Here is a 26297-nt window from a genome sequence, read left to right as displayed (position 1 = left end):
TACTATAAACAAAAATTAGCTCAAAATGAATTAAAGACTTGAATGTAAGACCTGGAACTATAAGAATTCTAGATGCAAACAGGTTTTCATCTATGGTGTGTGATTTTTTTTTTTTTTTTTTTTGAGCTGATTCCAAAAGCAAAGACAAAAAATATTTAAACAAGTGGTACTAAACTAAAATACTTCTGCACGGCAAAGGAGGCCATCAACAAAATGAAAAGGCAACTTTAAGGAATGGTAGAAAACATTTGAAAATCACATATCTAATAAAGAGTTACTATCTAAAATATATAAAGACTTCATATAACTAAATAAAAAATATTCTTCTAAGAAATGGGCAAAGGTTCTGAACAGACATTTTCTCAGAGAATACAAATGGCCAACAGATACATGAAAAGATGTTCAATATCATTAATCACCAGTGAGATGCGCTCCACATTTGTTAGAATGAATGTTGTTTTAAAAAAAAAATAAGGAATAATGCTGGCAAGATTGTGGGAAAAGGCAAGTCTTGTGCACTGCTGGTAGCAATGTGAATTGGTATAGCCACTATGGAAAATGGAATGGAGGTTCCTCAAAAAATTAAGAAATGCCATATGATTCAACTGTTGCACTTCTGATTATCTGAATATATAATGCTAACTTGAAAAGATAAATGCACTCCCATGTTCATAGCAGCATTATTTACAGTTGCCAAGGTGCAGTGACCATTTTTATCACAGCATGATAAAAATGTTGTGGTGTGCAGTCACATGTTGCTTAACCACAGGGAAACATTCTGAGAAATGCATCATTAGGGATTTCTTACTTTGTGCAAACATCATAGAGTATACTCACAGACCTGAATGGAGTAGCCTCTACACACCTAGGCTGTAGCATTTATATTGGGACTGCTTTTGTAAATGCAGTCCTTCGTTGAGTGAAATGTCATTAAGTGTCATCAACCACAAAAAGAAGGAAATCTGGCTTTTTGGAACAATATGGAGGGATTTATGCTAAGTGAAGTAAGTCAAAGATAAATACTCTATGATCTTCCTTATGTGTAAATCTTTTAAAAAAAAAAAAGAAATCACTAAGCTGCTAGGTACAGAGTTGGGTAAGGCAGCATGAGTTAAGAGAGTCAAAGTACAGCCCTGGTTATGAAAAAAAAAAAAAACAAAAGTCATGGGAACTTATGCAGCATGGTATGACTGGTTATTAATACTGTAAGAGTAAGTATATAAGAAAGAATTTATTATCAAGTTATGAAGCTGTTTCTACTGTGTGAAAATAGAGCAATAGTCTCAGGAGCTGTTGGGGTTTTAACTGTCCATAGTAGGTGGCCTGAAACTGTAGTGCCCATTGAACTTCTCTCCTTACACGTTACCTTTCCATGCTGCTGGGCAAAATCATGTTGTTACTAAATATGCTACTTTGTCTTACCCTGTACTAGTTTTCTGCTTCAAATGTTTTAAATTGGGCCGCCAGAAGTACCAAGTAGTTAGGACTGTCATTGAACTGAGACTTAAAAGGAATTTAAAATGCACACACCCTATGATCCAAGGAGGCTGCTAAATACAAAAATGTTTCTTGAAAGCATTCTTTGCAGTAGCAGCGGTGACATCAGTAACAAAACTAAAGAAATAAATGTACACCAGTTGGAAATGACTTAAATTATGGTACACGGAAGTAGTGTATATAGCTGCTGTCAGATTCCTGATTTATAGCTTTGTATTGTACAAGTCATTTAACCTCTTTTTGCCTCAGTTTGCTTCTCTAAAATGAGAGTGAGCAAGGGTATTGGGAACAGTAAATGAGTTTTTACTATAAAGCCTAACAAAACAAATGGAAGACTGCATAGATAGTAATGTTTTTCCACACTTACATGTATTCTTTCAACAGCAGAGTAATTATGTGGGGTGTCTAAGTAAGCCTTTTACCAATACCCTGTAGTTTAAGTTTCTAGGTAAGAAAAGCAGCAATTCTTCTATCCTCCATTAACAATGTAATAGCCATTTAGAACTTGGGAAAAAGAAGCCTTTAACATTCTTAAGATTTAACCTAATCACCTTAATTTTTATTTAGCTGATAGTTATGTCACTAGTTGACTGATCTCATTTTTTTAATATACATAGCCCTTTAATAATAAGGATCAGAAGATAAAGACAGTATGTCCACCTTCAGGGGTTTTGATGATAAAATGTATCTTTCTTAACCTCTCCTTAGGCCAAAATTTTATCTATGCCTTTGCATTTTAATCCTTCATTTGTAAATCTGTTAGAACTGATTTTGGTATTCCTGAGAAAATATTAACATAAAGTTGTTTTCAATTTGTGTGGATTTTTTCAGTTACATTGAATCGCCTTAAAACAGGGTATGAATTTCAAAGGGTGATTAATGTTTGTCATTAGACAATTGACTAGTGCATACCTTCATTCTTTTGAATTGGTCAAAAATATATCTTGCATTATAATTTCCAGGGTTCTTTACTCTTAAATCGAGGCGGAATATTTACTTTGGTTTATAATTCATAATTAGGGGGGGAAATCTGTATTTCTTCCTCCCACTTCCTTTTCATTCTTTTATTTCTGTCTTCTGTTGTTCACTTTCCTTTCCTTTCTGAACTCCTCTCTTTCCTCTCCTATAGGCACTGATGTTCTTTACATTGGCCCTCTGAAAGGTGAGCCTTACCACAATTAAAAACAAAAAGTGTTGGTCTGTCTGCTTCAACTATATCCTTAATTTCTAATTCTCTTGAACTGATTTTTCACCCCCCCCCCGAGTTTCCTACTTATATTCTTTCGCCTTGCTATTATTACGTGTTCTAATATTTTACAAGTAGCGTTAATGTCACGTATTTTCAAGACAAGGTCAAGTAATGTACTAAGTTTTCCTTCCAGAATGAAGCTTATATTTCACAGTGTGCTTTATATCATAATAGCTTGTATTATTGGAAATTAACATTCTGCACCACATACTTACTTCCTGTTTTTCATTGTTATTTATTAGGAAGTATATATTCAAGCCCAGGACTTTATAGTAAAACAATGACCCCCACTTATGATGCTCACGATGGAAGCCCCTTGTCACCGACTTCTGCTTGGTTCGGTGACAGTGCTTTGTCAGAAGGCAATCCTGGTATACTTGCTGTCAGTCAGCCAATCACATCACCAGAAATCTTGGCGAAAATGTTCAAGCCTCAAGCTCTTCTGGACAAAGCAAAGATCAATCAAGGGTATGTTTTAAAATGAAGACACAATTGAAGAATGTCTCTATCCAACCTGAGATAGAAATATGTTATTTATTCTGTCTTGTTTTGCTCCACTGCTCTTGTTAATATGTCCAGGTGGCTTGATTCCTCAAGATCTCTGATGGAACAGGATGTGAAAGAAAATGAGGCCTTGCTGCTCCGATTCAAGTATTACAGCTTTTTTGATTTGAATCCAAAGGTACCTAGGGTTTAGAGGGGTTGCTTTTTTTCCTTTTTGTTTTATTCATTTGGATGTTTCTTTTTTGGTTGTTGGCTGGGAATCATTTATATAGAGCAAGTGTTGAATACTATTAAAAATCCAAAGCTTTAGACAAAGAGACCTGTAATTTAACTAAGTCTGTTGTTTTAGTAGGTTGGAAACATAGCTAAACATTTTTCTGTTTTTTGTTAAGATAACTAAATATTTTGTTGATTTGTACTTTAAAGTTACAATATTTGGTACTGTATAATTAGCAAAAGTTAGTTTGGGTGTTTTGATTTACACTTTTCAACTGTACTTCAGGCCAAGGAAGTGTTTTCGAAAGATCTTTTTAATTTCAGATTTCAAAAGGTACTGCTTCAAAAAAATTGTTTTAAGACTAATTCTTCTAGTCACTAGTAAAAAACATATTAACAGTCTTTGGCTATCAAATGATTGGCATCATCTGAGCTACTGAAGTATTTTGCATTTCTGATAAGATTTAAATTCATTATAAAAACCTGGAATATTTGCCCAGAAAACACATGGCACGGGCATTTGGATCTTTTGCTTCCCTATCGTCCTTGAAAGAGAGAAAAACACGTCTTAACTTTCGTCTCATTCAAGTCTAAATTTTAGTCTAGATTTTAATGTATGTAGTTATTATCTGTTGAGATAATTATAATAGTAAAATGTGTATAATAGAAATATAAAAATTTGAACTCCTTTTCAGGCCATATCATACCTAATTTTAGTAACATCAAAGCTGTTTTGGGTAACATAACTTTGTAGGGGTAGTGAGGTGCTATGTATTTTGTCAGTATTCTTAGATGGTGTTGCTGGGACATTACTGCTGATTTTTTAGTAAATAACTAAATGGATAATTCATATACCCTCTGTTTTGGATTCTTAATTACATTTCCAGGGACCTCACTCACTCTCTATCTCTGGGTGTGCATTTCCACTGTGAGCAAATACTTAATTTACACTGATTATGACATTAGTACCACAAGTTGCAAAAAAAAAATACTGAAAAACAGTCAAGTATGCCTTAATGTCTTCCAGTCATTTAGTCCTTTTGTTAAGGACTATAACATATTTGTATGTATGTGTATCTACATTATATAATATATATATAGCACATATATATATCGTATGCATTATTTACATTATGTGTTACATAAAATATTATATATGTAGAAAATGGTTATTTTCCTGGAAAAATATCATATGGAACCTATTTTTGATATGCTCTTGGCATGTTTTGATGTTATTTTAAATGGAAATTAAATGTGGGTATAGATAGGTATATCTAACCCTATAGGTATCTTTCTTCTTATCTGATGTGAATAAAAATTGCAGAAAAAGATTATATATTTTCAAGCATTTTAATTAACAAAATGTCTCTTACCTGCAGTATGATGCAATCAGAATCAATCAGCTGTATGAGCAGGCCAAATGGGCTATTCTCCTAGAAGAAATTGAATGTACTGAAGAAGAAATGATGATGTTTGCAGCCTTGCAGGTAATGGAGAGTATTGGTAACTGGGACTTTTGGGAGGAAAGTGTGGGGGATTATTTTTAAACAGTAAAGTGTAAAGTAACTCCAGTATCATTTTGATACATTCACTTTTTGCCATGTAGAAAGTAAAGACATTTAAAAAGGCAAATTTTCTACCTTAACTAAGAGTTTAATGGTAAATTTTCTGTATTCTATAGGAGAAGAATTACCCTTTCATCCCCAGATGTATGTTAGCTTACACCTGCCCAGTTTTCCCTGGGAAATCTATATTAAACATAAATAACTGGGGATGATAACATTTGTAAACTGGGCTGAAGCAGAAATACCCTTTTAAGATGATAAAGTTTTAAGAGACTAGTGAAATTCAACAAATTTTTAGAATACTGATTTTTTTTAAAGATTTATTTATGTATGCATACAAGAACTGGGGTACATGCCAGAGGTGTGGGGGGATGAGGGGATTCACCAGAGACAGAGTGGGGAACAGAACAAGCAGATTGACTGAAATACGCTGCTGAGGAGAGCAGCGGGTGAGACAGGAGAGATCTGCTGCGCATGTGGGCAGCAACCTGGCCGGGGATAGAACTCATGCTGCAGTGGCTGCGGATAGCTTCATAGGTTGAGTCTTAACCCCTTGCACCACCAGGGAGGCTCTAGAATACTAATTTTTAAGATGATAGGTAGCTGATGTTTTTTCTTAGATTAAATCAAGTGTTTTTCCCTATGTGGTTCTTACACAGAAGGAAAATATAACTTCGTAATTATAGTGGGCTTATTAAAATTTTGTCTGCTTTATTATTACCACCCCCTTTGGTAAAGTAGCTTCAGGGTGGCACCTACACATCAGCTTTCTTAGAGACACTGAGGTCTGATGACCACTAAGATTAGTCTTTCTTACATTTCAGATAGCTAAGTGAGGTTTTACTAGTGTTCTCCAGATATGGTGCTATTCTCGTTTCTCCTCAAGTCCTCATAAAGTTGATGTTTTTTAAATAACAAAAGTACAAGAAACAAAGTTGACATTTTGTTATGAAAAGCTTTCAATATAAAAATGATTTCATTTTCTTCAGAACATAAATAAAACAATCGTCCAAATTCTTTTAAGCACCGAGAAGTTTTACATTAATACTCAAAAATACTTTAGAGAAGGAAGAACAGCTAATTTCTTAGTTTGCATGATGAAAGAAGGGAATTGAAACAAAGTTCAGACAAGGAAAATCATTGATGACAGATGAGTTAATACATTTTCTAGAGACTTGCTTAATCAGCTAGTAAGAATCTTTTATTATGTTTCTAGATGATTCACACTATTTGAAGAAATTCTTGAATTCATCCTGGAGCAGTTATTTTTTAAAAATCCCTTACTTGGTTATGACTTTGTATCTTTCTCACTTAGAATGGAGCTAATACTTTTCTAGTGAAGGTTTTGCCAACAACAGAATAAGGCATGTAAAAAGCATATACGGAAAAGCCACAGATATCATTGGATAGTAACATTTTTTTTTAAATCCAATACATACAGTACTTGGCAAAAAATAGGTGCTCAGAAAGTATTTTTTTAGTAAGTGTATACGCAGTTGTACCTTCACAGAAATGGGATTGTTCTGCAGCTTGCTCCTACCCTCAGGCAGTGTACAGCAGATACTCTATAGTGCAGAAAAAACATATTAGGGTTTATATTTAGGTTTATACATATTAGAAAGCATATTAGGGTTAGAAACTAGATTTAATGAGAGCATTTTGTTTTTTTTTTTTTTAAACTTGCTTCCTTCTTTTTGAGGGACCTATTTTTTTAATTATTTTTATTTATTTTTTTAGAGGCATGTATTTTTATTTATTGTTTGTTTGTTTGTTTGTTTATACATGCACTGGGTACAGTCAGAAGCGCGGGAGGGTGAGAGAATTCACCAGAGCCAGAGCGGGGAGCAGAGCAGGCAGAAGGACCGAAGCACACTGCTGAGGGGAGCGGGCGGCTGGAGAGGTCTGCGCGCCATGTGGGACCTTCCTCTGGTGGCCGGGGAGCAGCCAGGGATCGAACCGGTGCTGCAGAGACTGCGGGCAGCTTTGCAACCCAGTGCTCAACCGCTGCGCCACCGGGGAGGCCCAGTGAGAGCATTTTGGTCTACACATCATTTGTAGAAGCCTTCCCAGAGCCTAACCCAAGGGCTCCAGGGAGCCATTCCTTATCAGAAAAGGGGAACTTTGAAAGTTTGGCAGAGATGCTTAGTATTTTTTTATTGCATAGTCTCTACTTGGGGATTCTGGTTCCTTGTGTAAAATATATCTACAATAGTAAAGAGAGACAAAATAATTGAAAGAAACTGTGGATAAAAAAGATGATAAGTTATGGATAACAAGTGAAGTAGATGAGTATGTAATAGCACTGTTTTTAAAGCATTTAGATCCAAATATGTACTCTGACATTTAACAGATAGCTTGTGCTTGGTATGTTATGACCAAGCCTATTCATAGGTAGGGTTTCTTAAGAATCACCTAGAAGGCACTTAATAAAATTGCACATTCCAGGGCAAACCTAAAACCTTCTTAACCAGCTATCCACATGATTCTCAGTATACTTTGACATTCGAGGCCACTGCCTTGAAGCCCTCAGCCCACTTTCCATTATTTGTGAGCAGAGAAGTTTCTACTAGTATAAAGATCTCATTTCAGCACAAATCAAAGAACAGCTGGAGACTATATACCTTAGGACTATTCATGCCTAATTCATGAACTCTTTGATAATGGACCTATGAATAGAGGTGGTGTATTCAATGAGTGAATATTTTAGAAATTTGAAGTGCTATTTCTGTATGGTTTAGCCTCAAGGTGTAATATTTGCTCTAAGCCACTTAACTGTATTTAAAATTATGACTCATTACTTTATACCCAAAGATTTTTCTATCTACATAGGGGTACGTATTTATATTACATGCATGTAGGTATATTGGAGTGTCTGTGTGTGTATATTCACACACAAGTGTAATCCTAGTCATTCTTAAATAACTAAAAATACAAACATCTCTATTGTTGTCAACACAGAATTGAGTGTAAGTGGATCTTTAGTTTTCACTGTAACAGTGATAACGAATTTCTTCCTTCTGGGCAGTTTTAGTAATACAAGGTAATAAATGTTAATCCATTTCTACAAAAGACATTTATATTCTGTTCAGTCACTCAATATGCACTGGTGTAAGAGCTTAATGGTCAGTGTCTTAACTTTTAATTCTTACAGCTTCCCAACCTATGAGCTCATCCACAGACCCTACTTTCAAATAATTTTTTTTAAAAAGATTTATTCATGCATACAAGAACCGGGGTACTGGCCAGATGCACAGGAGGGTGAGCGGATTCACCAGAGACAGAGCGGGGAACAGAACAGGCAGACCGACTGAAGTACACTGCTGTGGGGAGCAGTGGGCGAGATAGGAAAGATCTGCCTCACCATATGGGCGTCTCACTGGCTGGGCCAGCTGGGAATCGAACCCGCGCTGCAGAGGCTATGGACAGCTTCACAGTGCTGCGCTCAACCACCTGTGCCGCCAGGGATGGCCCTACTTTTGCATATTTACCAGCATGTTTAGGACATTGATATTAGGTTCTTTATTTCTATTATCTTTTCAAATTAAGTAATGAAAAAGCATTCAATATAGATGCAGATAGTCTCGTTTCAAAATTTTATGGTCAGAACAGTCATTTAAGTAAACTGTTTTTGGTTTCAGTATCATATCAATAAACTATCAATTATGACATCAGAGAATCATTTGAACAACAGTGACAAAGAAGTTGATGAAGTTGATGCTGCCCTTTCAGATTTGGAGATTACTTTGGAAGGGGGTAAAACATCAACAATTTTGGTAGGTGAATCTTTTTATCAACTAATTTAGGTTGAATTGATACTTGCCTTTTTGTGGATTTGGGTTCTCATGAAGTATTCGGGGGATATAGATAAATATTTAATGCTTTAGAGAATTCAAGTGTAATTTTTTCTGGAGAAAAAATTTAAATTAACATAGTTTCTAGTGCTAGCCAAGATAGTAAAGCTCTTCTGCTACCCCTACTCTGCACATTCTCTTACTAGTAATGGAAGGAAAAGCCATTTCTATAGACAGTAGAATCTATTTAATCATCTTCAAATTTGAACTGTCACTAAAAGTGGAGAAAAATAGATCTCAGGAAAAAATGGTAATGTTAAATTTGGTTTTAAAGCTTAGGAATTAGTTATTACAGAAGAAAGACCTCAGGGATGTTATGACTTACAAAATTTTCATCTGTAGCTACAATATTAGCTTTATTAGAATCTACAGTATATTTTTGTGAGTTGTAGAAGTTGTACTTTTGGCCAAATTTTATATTACCTTTCTATGCCATTTAAAAACGCCTTTATACTATAGGATCATATACTATGATTGTGTGTTTAAAATCTGCTTTTAAATTTTGTTTATGAAATAATCTAGTTCTTGCTATCGATGACAAAGTTTCAATTTTCAAGAAAAATAAAAACATGATTTAATTCTTACCCTAGGGTGACATCACTTCCATCCCTGAACTTGCTGACTATATTAAAGTTTTCAAGTAAGTACAAAAAAAGGGAGGGATTCCAAATATTAATGGATAAGTGTCAGTTTCAGCATTATGATAATTGAATTTAAGTTTCACTGGCAAATGCATCTGTTTACAAATCAGATGAATATCAGATTATGAGGGAAAATAAACATCTTTCACAGTGCTCATTAATGTGTTTTATCTGATAAACTTAAGAGAGGAAAAAAAAAGGTTGTGTAACCTAGATTGCATCATGTAGATTCTGAAATATACAGTGTCTTGGTATAAAGCCTGCCCTCAGGGAGAAAGCAGTACAGAATGAACTGTTACTGCCAATGATCATTTCCTTGTGTGGGACTCATACGCTATTGAGTTCTATTCATTCATTCATGGAACATTTTGTAATAAAGTTCCAGTGTGCATTATGCAGACTTTTAAACAATCTAGTCAGATTCACAGAATCATGAGAGCTAGGAGTTAAGGCCAAGAGGGGAAAAAGGAAAGGTGATGTGGAATATGATACTACAGCCATTATGGGGTAGCGACACAGAATTACTGTAGGTAAGCATATAGAGCTCAGCATGTGTAACCACTCTGAGATAAGGGCATGATTCAGATGCTGCTGCTGACCCCCCCGCTTGCCCCTTGACACATCTCTCTCTTCTGTATTACCTTTCCTTACCCATTCTCCCTCATGACTGCTCTGTCTTCTTCACGTTTACATTGGAGTGGCAAGGTTAAGTCACCATTGAAATGCATCCCTGAGAGAGACGAGCACCTCCCTCACTCGAGTCATGCCAGGTAAACTTGCATGTTCAGAGAGGCGCTACAGACAAGATAATTATGAGACATAGGGACCTTCAGGTTATTCACATTCATTTCACTTTGCCATGCGCCCTGCTAGTGATAGAGGTAACTGCAGCTGACAGAAATACTGGGGTGTTGAACCCGACTGCCTTTCCCCTCTATCCACTCACTATTTTTAGATCTTTCTCAGTAGACTGAAAAGGAAGGGGCAAATCCAGTAACAGCAACATGAGTAGAACATACTGGCTGAAAGGTACTAAAGTCAGCATTTATAAAACTCGGCCTCAGGCTTTTAACATCGTGAAACTTTGCTGCTAAAACATAGCACTGATAGTTACTCAAGTGGTTTCTTCCCTAAATTCTATTTGACATACAGACCAAAAAAGCTGACTCTAAAAGGTTACAAGCAGTATTGGTGCACTTTTAAAGATACATCTATTTCTTGCTATAAGAGCAAAGAAGAATCCAGTGGCACACCGGCTCATCAGATGAACCTAAGAGGTAAGGAAATCCTCAGAACTACCCACTGTTGGGGAAGGGGAGCAGAGAGGTTTTCAGCAGTTTTGCTCCTTTTTTATGTAGACACAGGAGTTTGCACACAAGTTTTATGTGTGCAGATTCCTCCTATATTTTAAATGTGTGTGTATATATATATTTTCTTAGTTCTTACCAGTTTTGAGTATTCAATTTCACATGAATATTTTGTTGTAATAACCTCTTTGCGCATTCCTTACTTGAAGTGTGTGATTTTGCTCTTCTCACTTGGTAAGTAAATTTATGGTATCTCTCTCCTGATCTTCTGCATTAATTAGGACATTTGAGTTTTCATTACTGTACAGGAGCTGCCTGTCTGTTTCAGATTCTGCTTTGTTCTTATCTACGCTGTACTCGTCTTCCCACTCTTTGCCGGTTTCTCTCTTCCTTGTCACCATCCTACTCATCTTCCTGACCTTCACTGATGATAAGCTGGCCCCCCTCAGTGTCCCCAGTCTTAGTTTTCCAGCTTGCTAACAGGGTAGTTGGTACTTGCAGCGTTTGGTCAAATTCCACCCCTTCCCCAACATCTTTTTCCCTAAACATTTTTGTCTTCTTTATCACTGTGCTTTGGGGCAGCCTCAGGGTACGCTACTTACTGCTCTTAGGCTTCTCCTACCTGATGACCTGAACCTCATTGTTTCCTCATCTCGAATCCAAAGCTGTCTTAGAACCAGGGTATTTGAACACACATGGCTGGACACATTTGCTCTCCGTTTTGGTGTCCGTGGTAGGCTTGCTTCCTGTCCTGTATTAGCCTGGCTGAGGACTCTGAGCTATTGGCTTTGTTCTCTTTTTTCTACTTGGGTTTATGGAGCTACAGCTACATTTCCTATTTTGGTGATTTCTTCTATTTCTTCTTCAGACTACCCCTTCATCACTTTCTTCTGATTGATGCACTGGTCAGGTGGTAAAAGAATTTCCTCTCCAGGTTGGTCTGATTCTTCTGCAGCTGGAGGATGTGCTGCTGCCTTTTGCTGTGATTTAACTTTAACTGACCTTTAACTGATCTTAGATTGTGGATGAGCCTCTTAACAGTGTCCAAACTTGTTATTTGTGACACTGTTCACAAAACCTCCTGGCTCACTTCCAGTTTGCCAGGGATTTCCTGGACTGCACTAGGAAGCTGCAGCCCTGAGAACGCTCTTACACAGTTCTCCCAGGGTTCTTGCCAGCCGGCATGCGTGGTGGGAGATGCAGTAGGTTGGGGCCTTGCCACTCCAGAGGCTCCTTTTACTGTGCCTTCCCTTACAGTAGAGGCTAGAAAACAAAAATTCATTTTCTAGACTCATTTCCAATGAGATTTAGATTCTAATCAGATGTATTTCATATAAGATTTGAATTCCTAACTGAGTTAAGGGATAGAGAGCAGAATTGAGAAAGGCATGAAGTACTTCTGGACTCTGAGCTAGCTGCAAGTGGAGGTGGCCTGGTGTCTCAGCTTCCTGGGTGTAGCAAATGTTACACCTCCCTTGGCAGGCTGGTTCTGAAGGTAGCATTCAGGGAGTTATCTTTTTTTAAAGATGTATTTTTCCATATAGAAATGGGGGGGTGAGAGGATTCACCAGAGACAGCGTGGGGAACATAACAGGTAGGCTGAAATACACTGCTGAGGGGAGCAGCGGGCGAGACAGGAGAGGTCTGCTTTACCGTGTGGGTTTCTCCCTGGCTGGGCGGGGATCAAACTGGTGCTACAGAGGCTTTGGATTGCTTCATAGTGCGGTGCTTAATCCCTTGCGCCACCAGGGAGGCCCCAGGGAGTTATTTCTATCTGTCCATCTCTGTTGGGTTATGTTTTACATGTATATTTATTGTTATTAGTAAAGGAGTATGCCTTTGTAACTAAAAATAATCATATTTGGGCAAAAGAATCAAAGATGAAGACCTCTGACTCAAAAATCATTCCCAAAATAATTTCACATTATCACTTAAAATACAGAGGTTCTTTTGATGGACCTGTATTCTTAATTTTTCTTATTAAATTGTATTTTAGCAAAATCCAAATCTACCTTATCTCTCGTCTAACAGTAGACATCTGAACTGTTGCTTTATAGACAAATTGTAAAAAAGGGAAAACATCTGTTTTATGTAGAGGATTGTTATGCCCATCTGTTTGATTTCTATAGTTTTCGTGTAAGTTTTAATAATGACTTAGGGAAAAAGGCACTGAGCTTGAGTTTAATTTGGGAGTGGGGGGATTCTACCATTATCTGTAGACTCTGATAAAGCTTTCCTGCTTCTCTCTTAAGCTGCCCAGATAACCAACTTTTAATTTAGATACTAGATCTGTATTCTGCTCCTTTTCCTCTCTTTTCCATTCACATCCTTAACCTTCCTCTTATATAACTGAAAAATCTTGTCCTGGTGTGGAGAACAGCTTAGGTGTTCTCATCCCACCCTCTGCAAAGGAGTAAACCTTCCCAGCATATCGTACTGATAAACGTAACACTGACCAAAGAATTAAATGTTGTAAGCCCCATGCTTTTGGAAGATAACCCTTGGTTTTTCCCTTTGACATATACACATGTGGACTAGATGCTCTTTTTTTTTTTTTTTTTTTTTTTTAAAGATTTATTTATTTATTTATACAAGCACTGGGTACAGTCAGAAGCGCGGAGGGTGAGAGAATTCACCAGAGCCAGAGCGGGGAGCAGAGCAGGCAGAAGGACCGAAGTACACTGCTGAGGGGAGCAGCGGGCGGCAGGAGAGGTCTGCGCGCCATGTGGGACCCTCCTCTGGTGGCCGGGGAGCAGCCGGGTATCGAACCTGCGCCGCAGAGGCTGCGGGCAGCTTCGCAACCCAGCGCGCAACCGCTGCGCCACCAGGGAGGCCCAGACTAGATGCTCTTTAAGACCCTTAGAGAGCTAAAACACAAAGTTCTAAAAAGAAAAAAAAAATCAGTCTAGCAGATACTAAAAGCATGGGCATGAAGAAATTATAGCCTCATCCCTCAAGATGTTTAGATTATGGGGTGATAAACAGTTGCAATTTAGACAATTTACTTTTTAAAATACTATTTATTAACAGTCAAAAAAGCAAGGGAAAGGTGCTTTACCAGTCTTCAGTGATGGCAGAGAGAATTAAGAGGCTCCATGGTGAAAATAACATCAGAATTGAGATCTGAAAGAGAAAAATAGAAATCTTCATGGAAGGAGGAGAGTTGGTGAGAGTGTCTCTCAGGCAGAGACTGATTTGCAAAAATGTTGGAGAAAATGATCAGCAACCACAGGGGAGTAAGAGGACAGTGTGGGGGTTGTGCTGCTACAACTTAGTGTTTAAGGGGGCAAGACGAATACAGCTGTTGCATCTTACTCCTGTCAACAGATAAGAACAGAAGAGAATGGCAGGAATTAGAGGATTAAAATTTTAAGGAGTTTATTTTTTTAAACTGGTAGCAGTGGTGCACCACTGAAAGATGATTTTTTTTAAAGAATTATTTATGCATACAAGAACTGGGGTACAGGCCAGAGGTGTGGGGGGTGAGAGGATTCACCAGAGATAGAGTGGGAAACAAAACAGGCAGATTGACTGAAATACACTGCTGAGGGGAACAGTGGGCAAGACAGGAGAGGTCTGCTGCACCATGTGGGCACATCCCTGGCCGGGGAATCAAACTCATGCTGCAGAGGCTGCAGAGAGCTTCATAGGTTGCGTCTTAACCCCTTGCACCACCAGGGTGGCCCCCACTTAAAGATTATTAATGTGAAAACAATAGATCCATTTTTATACTAGAGGAGTCATGTTAGAGCAGTAATAGTGATCCAAACTACGTGTAAGTATGGATGGAGAAGAGGGTGGGAATACAGTAGATACTGAGGCAGTTCAATCAAAAGACTGGGTATTGGTTTGGGAGGGCCTAAAGGGAAGGGACTTGTTTCTGGCTTATGCAGTTGGGTGGATAAAGGGATACTGATAATGGAATATGGAAGAACTGGGTTTGGGGAAAAGATGCTTGATTTTGGATATTTATTTTTTTAAAGATTTATTTTTATTGATTTATGCATACAAGAACTGGGATATAGGCCAGAGGTGCAGGGAGTGTGAGCGGATGCACCAGAGACACAGTGGGGAGCAGAACAGGCAGATCTACTGAAATACACTGCTAAAGGGAACAGTGGATGAGAATGAGAGGTCGGCTGTGCCATGTGGATTAGCTCTTTGGCTGGGGATTGAACTCATGTTGCAGTAGCTGGTGATAGCTTGATAGTACTGAGACTTAAACCGCTTGCGCCACCAGAGATACCCAGTTTTAGATATTTTGAAATTGAGGTGTCTGCGGCATAGCTACTTGGAGATTACCTGTAGTCCATTGGATCATAGGAAAGCTTTCTGTTACAGATACTAATCTGGTAACAGCATTAGTACAAACTATATAATAAGAGAATGCTAAGGATAGGATATGCGTTTTAAGAAACAAGCAGATTAAAGGAAACGGATCTTGCAAAGGAAACAACAAAAATATGTGTAGGAAGATCATGGAAATGAATTATGATGGAAGCTAAGGTAAAAGTTGTTTAAAAAAGACAACAGCAGCAGAGGCTACAAAAAGGTAAGCATTTAGCCACATGGAGGTGGTTAATGGGCATCTGCACCCCTATGTTTATAGCAGCACTATTTACGATAGCTAAGCTTTGGAAACAACCCAAATGCCCAAAAATAGATGACTGGATCAAGAAGATGTGGTACATATACACCATGGAATATTACTCAGCATTCAAAAAAGATAAACACATGCAATTTGCAGCAACATGGATGGAGCTGGAAGGGATCATGCTCAGCGAAATAAGTCAGAAAGAAAAAGAAAAATACCGGATGGTCTCACTCATAGCAGGAATCTAGAAAACTTAAATAAGGGACCAGGAAAATGAATAACTAAGAAAGTGAAAGTCAAGGTCAACGAAAAACTATGAACCAGAGACACTCTGGGGGGTGGGGGGAGGGGAGAGATTGGAGTCAAAATAAGGGGGTTGCAATTGTATGGGGAATATAAAAATAAAATTTATTTAAAAAAAAAACCAAATTGAGCAGATTTCAGCATTTTGAGTGTGGGAGCCAAAGTACACTCATTGGGAAGAAACAAAGCTTTTTTTGTGTGTGTGGGACCCTCGCCGGCAGCTGGGGAATCGAACTGGAGCTGCAGAGGCTGCAGGCAGCCTCGCAACCCAGCGCTCAACCGCTGCGCCACCAGGGGGGGGCCCAGAAACAGAGCTTTTTAATGAACCTTATCTATAACAGAGGAGTAGAAAATAGATTGAGGTATAAGGTGGAGGAGAGAGACATTTTGTGGTTTAAGAGGGCAGATACTCAGGGAACCTTGTTACATGCTGATGGAAATGTCATGGTAGAAAGACATCTCTGTGGTGGAGCTAGGTGTAAAACGCATTCCATGTGGATAGAGAGCCATGAGCTGTAGGACAGCTGCCTCTTCTGCCAGGTGAGCATGAGGGCAGTAGCTTTATCTGGTATGGTGGCAGGAAGCTGGGAACTTCACTTCTGATAGCTTTCATGAGAGGTGAGGTTTTCCATGAGAGTGAGTGGCCATAGGAGATCTGAAGATTTGAAATAAACAAGGTTGAGAATGTCTATAAATGAAGAATTGTTAAGTGTCAAGGACCCTGTTGAGGTTGGGATCCCTGGGTTTCTAGTGGAACCGGTCTGCTCTGTTGGTGACTTTTTTTCCTTCCCTCTTAAAGTGCTCAGCAGCCCAAACACAGCGCGCAGTATAACTGGTTGAGTGAGGATTTAGGTTTTGCTGAGTGTGTATAATGAAAAGACCTTGAGTCTAGGGAGTTGGAGATAACATCTGGTGAATGGGGTCTAGTCTGGACTGGGGAGAAGGAAGAGGTGAAAACAAGTTGCTGATTTTGAGAAAATTGAGGGGTTACAGGGATAGGCTCTCAAAGAGTTTGAACAGAATTAGGATTGAAGAGTGATCAAAATGCGCTATTGCATTTAACATTTCAGAGGAATAGTAATTGAGTCACAACAAAGTGTCCAGCATGTTGCTATGGAAGCAGGTAGCTGAGGTCACATCAAGCCAATTATTGTCTGAGATGTGACTCAGTAAGTACCTCTATGCCAGCCCTAGCACCTGTGTTGTACTCACTTTATGTCTCCCTTTTTAGTTTTCATGGTATTTTACCTTGAAAAGAGGCTTAGTTATCATGGCACTGTGTACTTTTAAATCCACTTGAATGATGAATTCAATTAAATGAATTTTGCATTGTGTATCTTCAAACATCTCTTTGTTTTAACTTGGAAGATTAAATACATTTCCACATAGTTTCTAATGTCTTTATAGAAGGAGCTAAAAAGAATGCAAATTCATGACATAAAAGTTGCTTCTAGGCGGGGAAGAGTTCCTTTACTTATGGGAATGGGGGAAAAGATGACAGTATTAACATTTGTTCTTTCTAAAGAGAATGTATGTTTGCTCCACCTCAGAATTACTGGGCATAAAGAAAATTATTTCCTGATTTATATAGATTATATAGCAGGAAAAGTCATAAAGTGATGGCTGCCTGTATTGGCATGGGATTTCTTAAAAGTAAATCTGACCATTTTAACAGTTTGCATTTTTTATTTTTTTGTAACAGGATGTGAAGTGACCCCAGATGTAAACATTTCAGGCCAAAAATTTAACATTAAACTGCTGATTCCGGTTGCTGAGGGCATGAATGAGATCTGGCTTCGTTGTGACAATGTAAGTTTTCCAATTAAAAGTAAATGTCAGTTGACCAGTCATCTTGATATTTTATACTCAAAAGGCTCACATGTGATATATTTCATACCTCAGTATTTCTTTTCATCAGGAAAAACAGTATGCGCACTGGATGGCAGCCTGCAGACTAGCCTCCAAAGGCAAGACCATGGCGGACAGTTCTTACAATTTAGAAGTTCAGAACATTCTTTCCTTTCTGAAGATGCAGCATTTAAACCCAGATCCTCAGTTAATACCAGAGCAGATCACAACTGATATAAATCCTGAATGTTTGGTATCTCCGCGATATCTAAAAAAATACAAGAACAAGCAGGTACTTGATTCATTTTACTTTTATCTGCTGTTTTCTGTTGGTTTGTTTTATAATTTTGTATGTATACTTTAGTTTCAATTTCCCATAAGGCAGTTAGAATATAAAACAGGAATAAACAGCTGTTAGTTTCAGTTGGTCTTTTTTAAAAAATTATTTCTATAGGACAGATGAGGTAGAATATTAATTGTAAACAATCTGAGTAGGTCACTTTAATAGTGTGTTCTTTCAGCGACCTGAATATATGAAGTATGTCCCCAAATACTTTCTGTTCCTTAATTCATGTAGTCATAGTCCTTAAATAACCAAGTAAATGTGATATAACACACAACCAGCATCTCCCAACAAAATCTGTAATGCCTCTTACTGTGGAATAGACTTTTCCAGCTTTGGAAATAAATTTTTTAAGAGTAGTTTACATTTTAACAGTGTCTTTCCTTAACAACCAAAACATAATCAAGATTTGTGTAATGTGACAAAGTTTAATAAATTTCCATTGACATTCACCTCTTTTTGTTCACTCTGCTTAGAATTCTTTTCTGGAAATTAAAACCATAAAAGGATTGCTGTTTAAGAAAATTGTTCTTCAGTACGACATAAACGGTTCTTTGCAGGGGAATTTCTCTTGAGTTAGACCCCCAGTATTCTCTACACCAAGTATCATGCCATAAAAGGAAAAGGCTTGTTAAGGATGGGGTGGGGGGGAGACTGAAGATCTTTAAAATAAACATTTCATTTGATCTAGTTTCATTTTTATCTTCGTTAAAGAGTACTTTTAAACATACTAAAGCTCCAGGAAAGTACCCACAACACTTATTCTTAACCTTAAATATGTTTATCATGTGGGTCTAAAATCACTTAGCAAGAAATGTTCAGAAGTTTTAATGGTCAAATGTTTAAGTTTCAGAGGTCGTGTAAGCTACATGGAAATTGTTTATCCCCTGGTCTCATGCTGTGGGAGGAGTAAGGAATGGAGGAAATGTTGCTTTGGGAACTTTGTGGAATGTAGATTGTAAGTTAAAAAGGGAAAGTGAATCAAGCACTAATTTCATTTAAGAATTACTTGTAAATCAACTTGTTTCTTAAAGTAGATTTATTTGCCTTCAAAGGCAATGAGTAATTTTAAATCTTAGCAATCTATCATTCCACTATCAGGTATTGGAGGGGAAAAAAACACCTTAAAAGTACAATGGTAAAGGCTATGAAATGTTGGCTTAGCTAAAGATAAGTATTGGGTTATTTCTTCAGAAGCCTTTAGAATGAGAGTTCCAACTTTAAAATTTTTCTGTCCCTGAGTTTTCTCCTGGAATGTCAAATGAAAATTCTCTAGAGGACAAAGACAATGTTTGTCTTTAACTGGCAGGATGTGCGTGGGCCACAGCTAAGGATCCTTCTGGTCTTGTCTTCCATGCTGGTATCTCATCAAATGTACATTCTTCTTTGATTCTTCATTCTCTAACTAGTCTTACAGGTTGTTCCTAGAAGGTAGGGACCATGTATTGCCCCAACACTTTGAAAATGCTGACAGACAAAAGTTTAGCTGCTATGGTGTGTCAGGTGCTGTGCTAACCACTGGACATAATGCTCAGTATTTGTTAAACTCTAGAATCCAGTGGCATTCAGGAGCTGGTTAGGAAGATGTGTAGACAAGTGGTTTTCATTTTGGTCTACCAGTATAGCCTTCGTTTTATTAATATTGCTATGGCTGTGTTTAATGAAATGACTTGCAAATTGGATTTTACATTTTAAAGAATTTTCTACATTTTATCCATGTGATTCTAAATTGAAATGAGCTATTATTTTTATAGTCAATATTGCTAGTGTAGTGTATGGCATCTCTCTATTTTCCTTTCCAGGAAAAAGGATGTAAAAAACAGATGGTAATTGCTTTTCTTGTGTAAATAATGAAAACAAAGTATGGTCACTGCACTTTATACCTTCAACTTATTGCTGAAAAGCAGTGCATGGATCATATCTGACTAAATCTGAGAAGACATTAAAAGCTGTTGAATATTTTATTACTAAAATAATCAGCTCTACCTTAACCTCTAAGAATGGGGATAAAAGGGTATTTGCTCTTTTTATTTTATTCCTATAAATTTCTATCTTTAATTTTAGTAACATTTAATCTATAGAGCCATGTGAAGTGTTTCTTAGTATTCTAAATTGAAAGTGATCACTGCTTCCTCGTTTTCATTTTCATGCTTGCATTTACTTTGCTTGGTTTCCACCTAAAGTAATTTTTTGCATGGTTTTTGGCTGGAATTTTGGTTTGCAGGTTGCCGCAACTTTTCTTTGCTTCATTGCCATTTTTTCTGATCGCCTTTTTTTTTTCTTTCTGCTTCCCTTTTCTTTCCTCGCATTGCCATCTACAGCCAGGCTATATAAGAGATTTGGTAAGTTCTCCACATTTACAGAAAAAAAGAAAAATATTTTAAATCCTAGCTACAGTTTCCCTTCATGGATTAATTTCCTTCCACTCCTTATAGGAGTAGTCATCCCAAAATGAGTATAATTTAAATTAAAAATGAACTTTTCTAGTACTGTCTTTAGAAAAATTTCAAAATCATTGTGATTTCAAGTGCTTGAAAGCTGACATATATTCCTGCTAGATTAGGAATCTCTGATATTCCAGGTATTTATTCTGATCATCATATAGCTTGAGTTAAATTTAAAACTCATCATGTATGTGAGTATTAGAACATACCAGCTTAGAATAGCGGTATCACGTGTGTGTGCTTGGAATGTCTCTAGGGCAGTTAAATACTCGCATAGTAATTTTTGTTTCTTGAAATATGAAAACTGAAAGTAAGAAGAAATATATCAAGGTTTTCCCCAATGTAACTTCATCTACTTTCTAATTCCACTTCTTACATGATTTTGGGGTACAAAATTTTAAATCTTTTTGTATTGATTTTGCCATGCATGAATAATATCTAATGGTGACGGTGATGTTTAATCATGTTTAGATATCAGCAAGAATTCTGGAGGCCCATCAGAATGTAGCTCAGATGAGTCTAATCGAAGCCAAGATGCGATTTATTCAAGCTTGGCAGTCATTGCCAGAATTCGGCATCACACACTTTATTGCAAGGTAAAAACCCTTATGTTTAAACCTTTATTTTTTTCACTTAATGTACTTCATATGTAATTAAAACTTAAACATTTAAAGCTACTCTCTGACACCCATCTAACCTATTGTAGAGTGAAATTTAAAGAATGTTGGGATGTATTTTCTGTATTTTTAACTTTCACATTAAAAATTCCATGACTACATTTCTATTTTTACCCATACAAGAATAGTACCTTAATTCTTAAAAAATATTATTCTTATGAGTAAACAGTTTATATTTTTAAATTTAATGTTATAGGTTCCAAGGGGGCAAAAAAGAAGAACTTATTGGAATTGCATACAACAGACTGATTAGGATGGATGCCAGCACAGGGGATGCAATTAAAACGTGGCGTTTCAGTAACATGAAACAGTGGAATGTAAATTGGGAAATAAAAATGGTAAGCTCTGACAGTGTTACTTGAATCCATATGTAGTCCTGCTGAAAAACAGTAAATTAAGAATAAAAAGGTTAAATTCTAAGGATTATTTTTGTACCGTTACCTCTTAAAGTATATAGAATGTGGCTGTTACTCATTTCCCTGTTTTGTAACTATTCCAGTTATGAAAATTCTGAGAATATACTGCTCTCTTTAGAATATCCCCTGACTTCTTTAAGGTTGCCTTTGTCCAGTGGGGTAGGCCCTTTCAATCACAGTGGCAGCAGCTGATTCTGGAATGCCTGCTCTGTGGCAGGCATGATGCTGGAGTCTTCACGCTTGTATCGTATCTCTAACACCGCAGCCTGGTGAGGTGGATTACCCCTCCTTTACAAAAGAGGATTCTAAAAGTTAGAGGTTTCAGGACCACACATTTAATAACAGAATCAGGATTCAAACTCAGATGCCTGGGCTCTAAAACCTGGCACATGGACTACAGATCATGCTGCTCGTAATTTGAAGTATGTGATTAACATTTAAAGTAAGCACAATTTTTTGCTAATGTCATTTGCTTTAGAATCTTGAGCTTGTTGTATCAGTTCCTGTCACTTCATAGGATCTCCTATTACTGAAATATTCAAACATGATACCTAAAGGTTAAGTATCTAAAACAAATATTAAATTAAACACAGGAAGTAGGTTTTCTCCCAGGACTTGGAGAAACATTCTCATTAATTGAATCACCAGAGACCATTTGGGAACTTAATGACCTAAACCCCTTGCATTCAGTCTTCCTTTTCAGAACATGAAAACCTTTCAAAAATGAGTAGGAGAAGTTCGCAGATGTTTTATTCTCTTGGAATTGGAGGCATTATTAGTTTAAGATTAAAGAAAGGGATATTTGAGAAACAAGTACTTTGATAAGACGGACCATAAATAGCAGAGTAGCTCCACTTGGACCCCCCGCCCCCACCTGAAGTTTTCCGGGAACTGACCGATAGTTCTTTGTCTTTCTTCCAGGTCACCGTAGAGTTTGCAGATGAAGTACGATTGTCCTTCATTTGTACTGAAGTAGATTGCAAAGTGGTTCATGAATTCATTGGGGGCTACATATTTCTTTCAACACGTGCAAAAGACCAAAATGAGAGTTTAGATGAAGAGATGTTCTACAAACTCACTAGTGGTTGGGTGTGAGTACAAATACTGTGTAATGAAACTCCACGGCCATAACAATATTTAACTTTAAAAGCTGTTTGTTTGTTATATGCTGCTTAATAAAGTAAGCTTGAAATTTATCATTTTACCATGAAAACTTTTTCGCCTTACCAGACCAGTTAATATGTGCACTAACAAGCACGACTTTTAATCTGCTATCATGATACAATATATGGACCTGAAGATGGCACACATTCCTTAAGGGCCATGAAAACTGAAATAGTGGGCAAGTCAGAAATAAAAACATACTGATTTAAGTTAGCCGAACTCTACAAAATTCAAGCCATCTACTTTAAAGCTATCCAGGGCTTAAACTATATGAAGTGTATTTGTCATGTTTAATGCATGTGTTTTAATGTATGTTTAATTTGAACTGTTTAAAAAATACCCTACTTCTGATAGCCATTTGATCCCCACCCCGTCCTCACCCATACATAAATCAGGCCTGCAAAAAATGCCTGGTATTTAATGTCATTATTTGACCTTGAAGGAAAATGCTGTTAGTCCGTTATGCTTGGTTTGTTTTGTCCTTGAGTAAGCATGTATGTATATTGTCTTTCGTTTTTATTTTTACACCATACTGTATTACAACACTTAGTATTCACCAGCATATTCACTGTCTGCCTAAAATATGCAACTTTTGCATTACAATATGAAGTAAAAGGTCTATGAAGTATATGCATTTTGTGTAACTAATGTACAAACACAAATTTTATAAAATTGTACAGTTTTTTAAAAAACTACTCACAACTAGCAAGTGGCTTAGATGTAGCATCTTTGCATTAATTAAATGCTTTTAAAAATATAACTAATGTGCAGTTTTAATATCTGCTAAATTAAGAATGACTTCATCATAGTCATGACTTGCCACAATGTCCTTAACTCTGATGCCTGGACTGGCCATGTTCTAGTCTGTTGCGCTGTTACAATCTGCATTGGTGCTAGTCAGAAAATTCTTAGCTCACACAGCCCAAAAGGGTGCCAGGGAAGGGTGGATTACCAGTATTGTCCAATGCTCCATGGTTTAAAGTCTGTATAAATGCATTTTATTTTAAATAAAAACAAAATCTTTTATTTAATGTTTCTTTCTGTACTACTTCTTTTTACTGTTTACATAGCATTAACTTTGTACAAATGAACTTTGCTTTCTGGAAATGTTTTGCCTTCAGTTTGTACTGTGGGAGCAACTTGCTAGCATTGCAAAGTGTCACCAGATAGAAATATTTCATCTGTAAGATACATGCTTCCACTTGAGAACCCCTCATTTTGCCTAACACGGATCTCCCTCTACTTAGGACGGAGTTAGTTCCTATAAACACATCGAAAGTTGCAAATATCAGAAGATGAAAATGTATTTAATATACCTAATTTGCTCATAGCTTAGCTGGCCTTCAACAAGATCAGAATATTTATGTTGGGATAAAATCACCTAACACAAAGCCTGTTTTATAATAAAGTGAGCATTGCATTTCATTTATTGATACTGAAAATGGAAAACCATATTGTTTGTTCCCTTGTGATCGGGCTGTCTGGAAGCTGCAGATCTTTGTCACCGCCCACAAGACAGTATCGAACCACACATCACCAGCCCGGGAAAAGATCAAAATTCACAATAAGGTTTACTGGTGTGTATTGCTTTCAAACTAGTGAGTCAGTGACCATCTATAAATAAAATTGAACTGGATATTTAAATGTTAGAAATGTAGTTCTAAACATAAATATGATGAACAGACATTGAGGTGGGCAGAATTTGTTTTAAACAACAAAATGACTTGATTCAACACAAAACAAAATACACACATCAATTTATCCCCCGATGCTACTGTTTTATCACTGGACTCAGAACTTTAGTTCTGCATTTTCCCTCCTTTACCTCTCGCATTTAATCAGAGTAAGTCTTACTATTTGCTTTTCCCTCATGCAGCCTTGTCTACTCTTCTCATTGCCATCACTGTCAACTGAATTCAGGTTCTGTCTTGTGCCTGCCATAGTGTAGCAGCTCAGAAAACTGCTCATACCACACTCTGCATGGCTTTCCTTTGTACTCCCAGGGCAGGTGATACATAGTAGACTTTGCTCCAGAACTTAAGAGCTTCCTGCTAAAAATTTTTTTTGATAGTTCCCTTTCCTCGTGGTAAGTACGCGTCAACCAACTTGTATAGTCACTTGCTATAGTCACATACAGTCTTTGACATATTTGAGGCCTTTGTAGTCCCATTGCTTCCACACAAATGAGAACAGCCTCTTAGGATTTCCCTGCCTCAGGTTTGCCCCACTCTCTTGTCCCCCAGTTTGCCTCCTAATGACTTTGAGATGAATTCAGCTCCAGCATCAGTGGCTGTTTCAGCTTTAGTGACTCACTGTTGCCCACAGCCTAAAACCAACGCCCCAGTCAACACTCAACAGCCTTCTATGGTCTGTTTTCCAGCTCACATTTTCATCCTTATCTCCCAACAGCCTTAACATTCCTGTCAAACTGGGCAGCTCACATTCTCCAGACACACTTTGCATTCTCCTGTCTCCATGTCGCTCCCCAAGCCCACAATGTCTTCATCCCTGAACCTTCTTCCAACCACTACCTGTTCACATCTCTCCTTTGCAGTATTTTTAGAAATATTAGAGTGTCAGCTTGCATTCCTAAGCACTTCATGGTAGCTGAAGATTTTCTCTTTGAACTGCCATTGATTTTGGTCCTCTTTGGAAGTGAAAAGCAATCACCCTATGGATTGATTATATCCCATTGCCCCTAAAAATAATTTCTCCCTTAAGGACTGAGGCAGAGCCTCATGTTTTCTATCTGGGAAATCTGTGTTCCTATGTAACACATTTATTGAATGTAATAATGATTTATTTTGGAAATGAAAGAATTTTTATTTTAACTCAGAATTTTTTCAGCATCAGCATAATCTAGTATGGAGGAAATGGACATGTTTTTTGCATGCTAACTATGCATTAAGAAGCACGCTAAGAGCTTTCAAATACGTTCTCCCTTCTAAAGATTCAAACAGTCCCGTTTCCTTTCATAAATGAAACTCAGAGGCACACTGACCTGTTTAAAGTCACACTGCTGTAATTAGTGCCAAGGCACACTCCTAGCAGTAGTAGAAACAAAATAACCCTCCATGAATCCTGAGGAACCTTCTTGGTAGTGGTCTGTCTATAGAAACAACATAGGTCTGTGAAAAGAACACGTGGCAGGGCCTCCAGACATTTCAAGTCCCTGTAATTCAGTTTCCTGTGGACACTGACGGCACTGGGGACTGCCCAACAGCCAAGCTCCCTTCCAGCTTTACTCTTAGGCTAGCAGGTTAGAGACCTGCTGGAAACCCCTGATGTAGTTAATGAGTAATCCTAACTTAGTACAAATTGCATTCTACACAACCTTGAACTTCAAGTCAGGGACAGAAAGGCAGGAGCTCTTTCAGCTTTACAGAGGCAAAACTGACAAATTGTAAGATTTGAATGTGCATCATGGTGATTTGATACACACATGAAAGCATTCCCACCATTTAGTTAAATAACATGCCCATCCCCCTAGAGAAGAGTTTATGGGAAAACTGTCATGTGCACTTCTCCACTCTTACACAGGCCAGAAAGCGACAGGCAGACGGTGCTTTAGCCATTGTGTAGACCATAGTTGTTTTTGGTTTCATGTTAAATGTCTCCAGGGGCTCTTAGTGATCAACTAGCAATGAACCTATGTTCATGCCTTACTCTTACTTGGAA

General features: G+C 37.5%; 1 protein-coding gene and 1 long non-coding RNA gene across 11 annotated transcripts in view; one reads left to right on the top strand and one right to left on the bottom strand.

Annotated features, from left to right (window-relative positions):
- The window catches only part of FERMT2 (FERM domain containing kindlin 2), a 78074-nt gene extending 54423 nt beyond the window's left edge, over positions 1–23651 (top strand). For 4 of the 6 annotated variants that reach the window (XM_054690421.1, XM_054690418.1, XM_054690420.1 and 1 more), the window contains exons 5-16: positions 2989–3214; positions 3326–3428; positions 4846–4953; positions 8670–8804; positions 9473–9522; positions 10676–10800; positions 17430–17536; positions 17646–17867; positions 20240–20260; positions 20834–20958; positions 21236–21377; positions 22377–23651. In XM_054690421.1, coding sequence (XP_054546396.1) covers positions 2989–3214; positions 3326–3428; positions 4846–4953; positions 8670–8804; positions 9473–9522; positions 10676–10800; positions 17430–17536; positions 17646–17867; positions 20240–20260; positions 20834–20958; positions 21236–21377; positions 22377–22550 — 1538 coding nt within the window. In that variant the 3' untranslated portion in view covers positions 22551–23651. The remainder of the gene's footprint in view (positions 1–2988; positions 3215–3325; positions 3429–4845; positions 4954–8669; positions 8805–9472; positions 9523–10675; positions 10801–17429; positions 17537–17645; positions 17868–20239; positions 20261–20833; positions 20959–21235; positions 21378–22376) is intronic. The other 2 variants (XM_037503355.2, XM_037503357.1) reach the window with 1 other exon arrangement.
- LOC119239099 (uncharacterized) overlaps positions 1–26297 on the bottom strand; it is a 108388-nt gene that overhangs the window by 25330 nt on the left and 56761 nt on the right. Inside the window, exons 3-5 of one of the 5 annotated variants that reach the window (XR_008550023.1) lie at positions 17625–17843; positions 13889–13953; positions 10304–10318 (exon numbers count right to left, since the gene is read on the bottom strand). This is a non-coding gene — a long non-coding RNA (uncharacterized LOC119239099). Of the gene's footprint in view, positions 1–10303; positions 10319–13844; positions 13954–16363; positions 16383–17378; positions 17844–26297 lie in introns of those variants that run through there. The other 4 variants (XR_008550022.1, XR_005123746.2, XR_008550024.1 and 1 more) reach the window with 4 other exon arrangements.

This window comes from Talpa occidentalis, unplaced genomic scaffold, assembly GCF_014898055.3.
Source record: "Talpa occidentalis isolate TD23 unplaced genomic scaffold, MPIMG_talOcc4v2.1 talOcc4.11, whole genome shotgun sequence".
Classification (NCBI taxonomy): Eukaryota; Metazoa; Chordata; class Mammalia; order Eulipotyphla; family Talpidae; genus Talpa; species Talpa occidentalis.
This window is presented reverse-complemented; position numbering and strand designations above follow the sequence as displayed.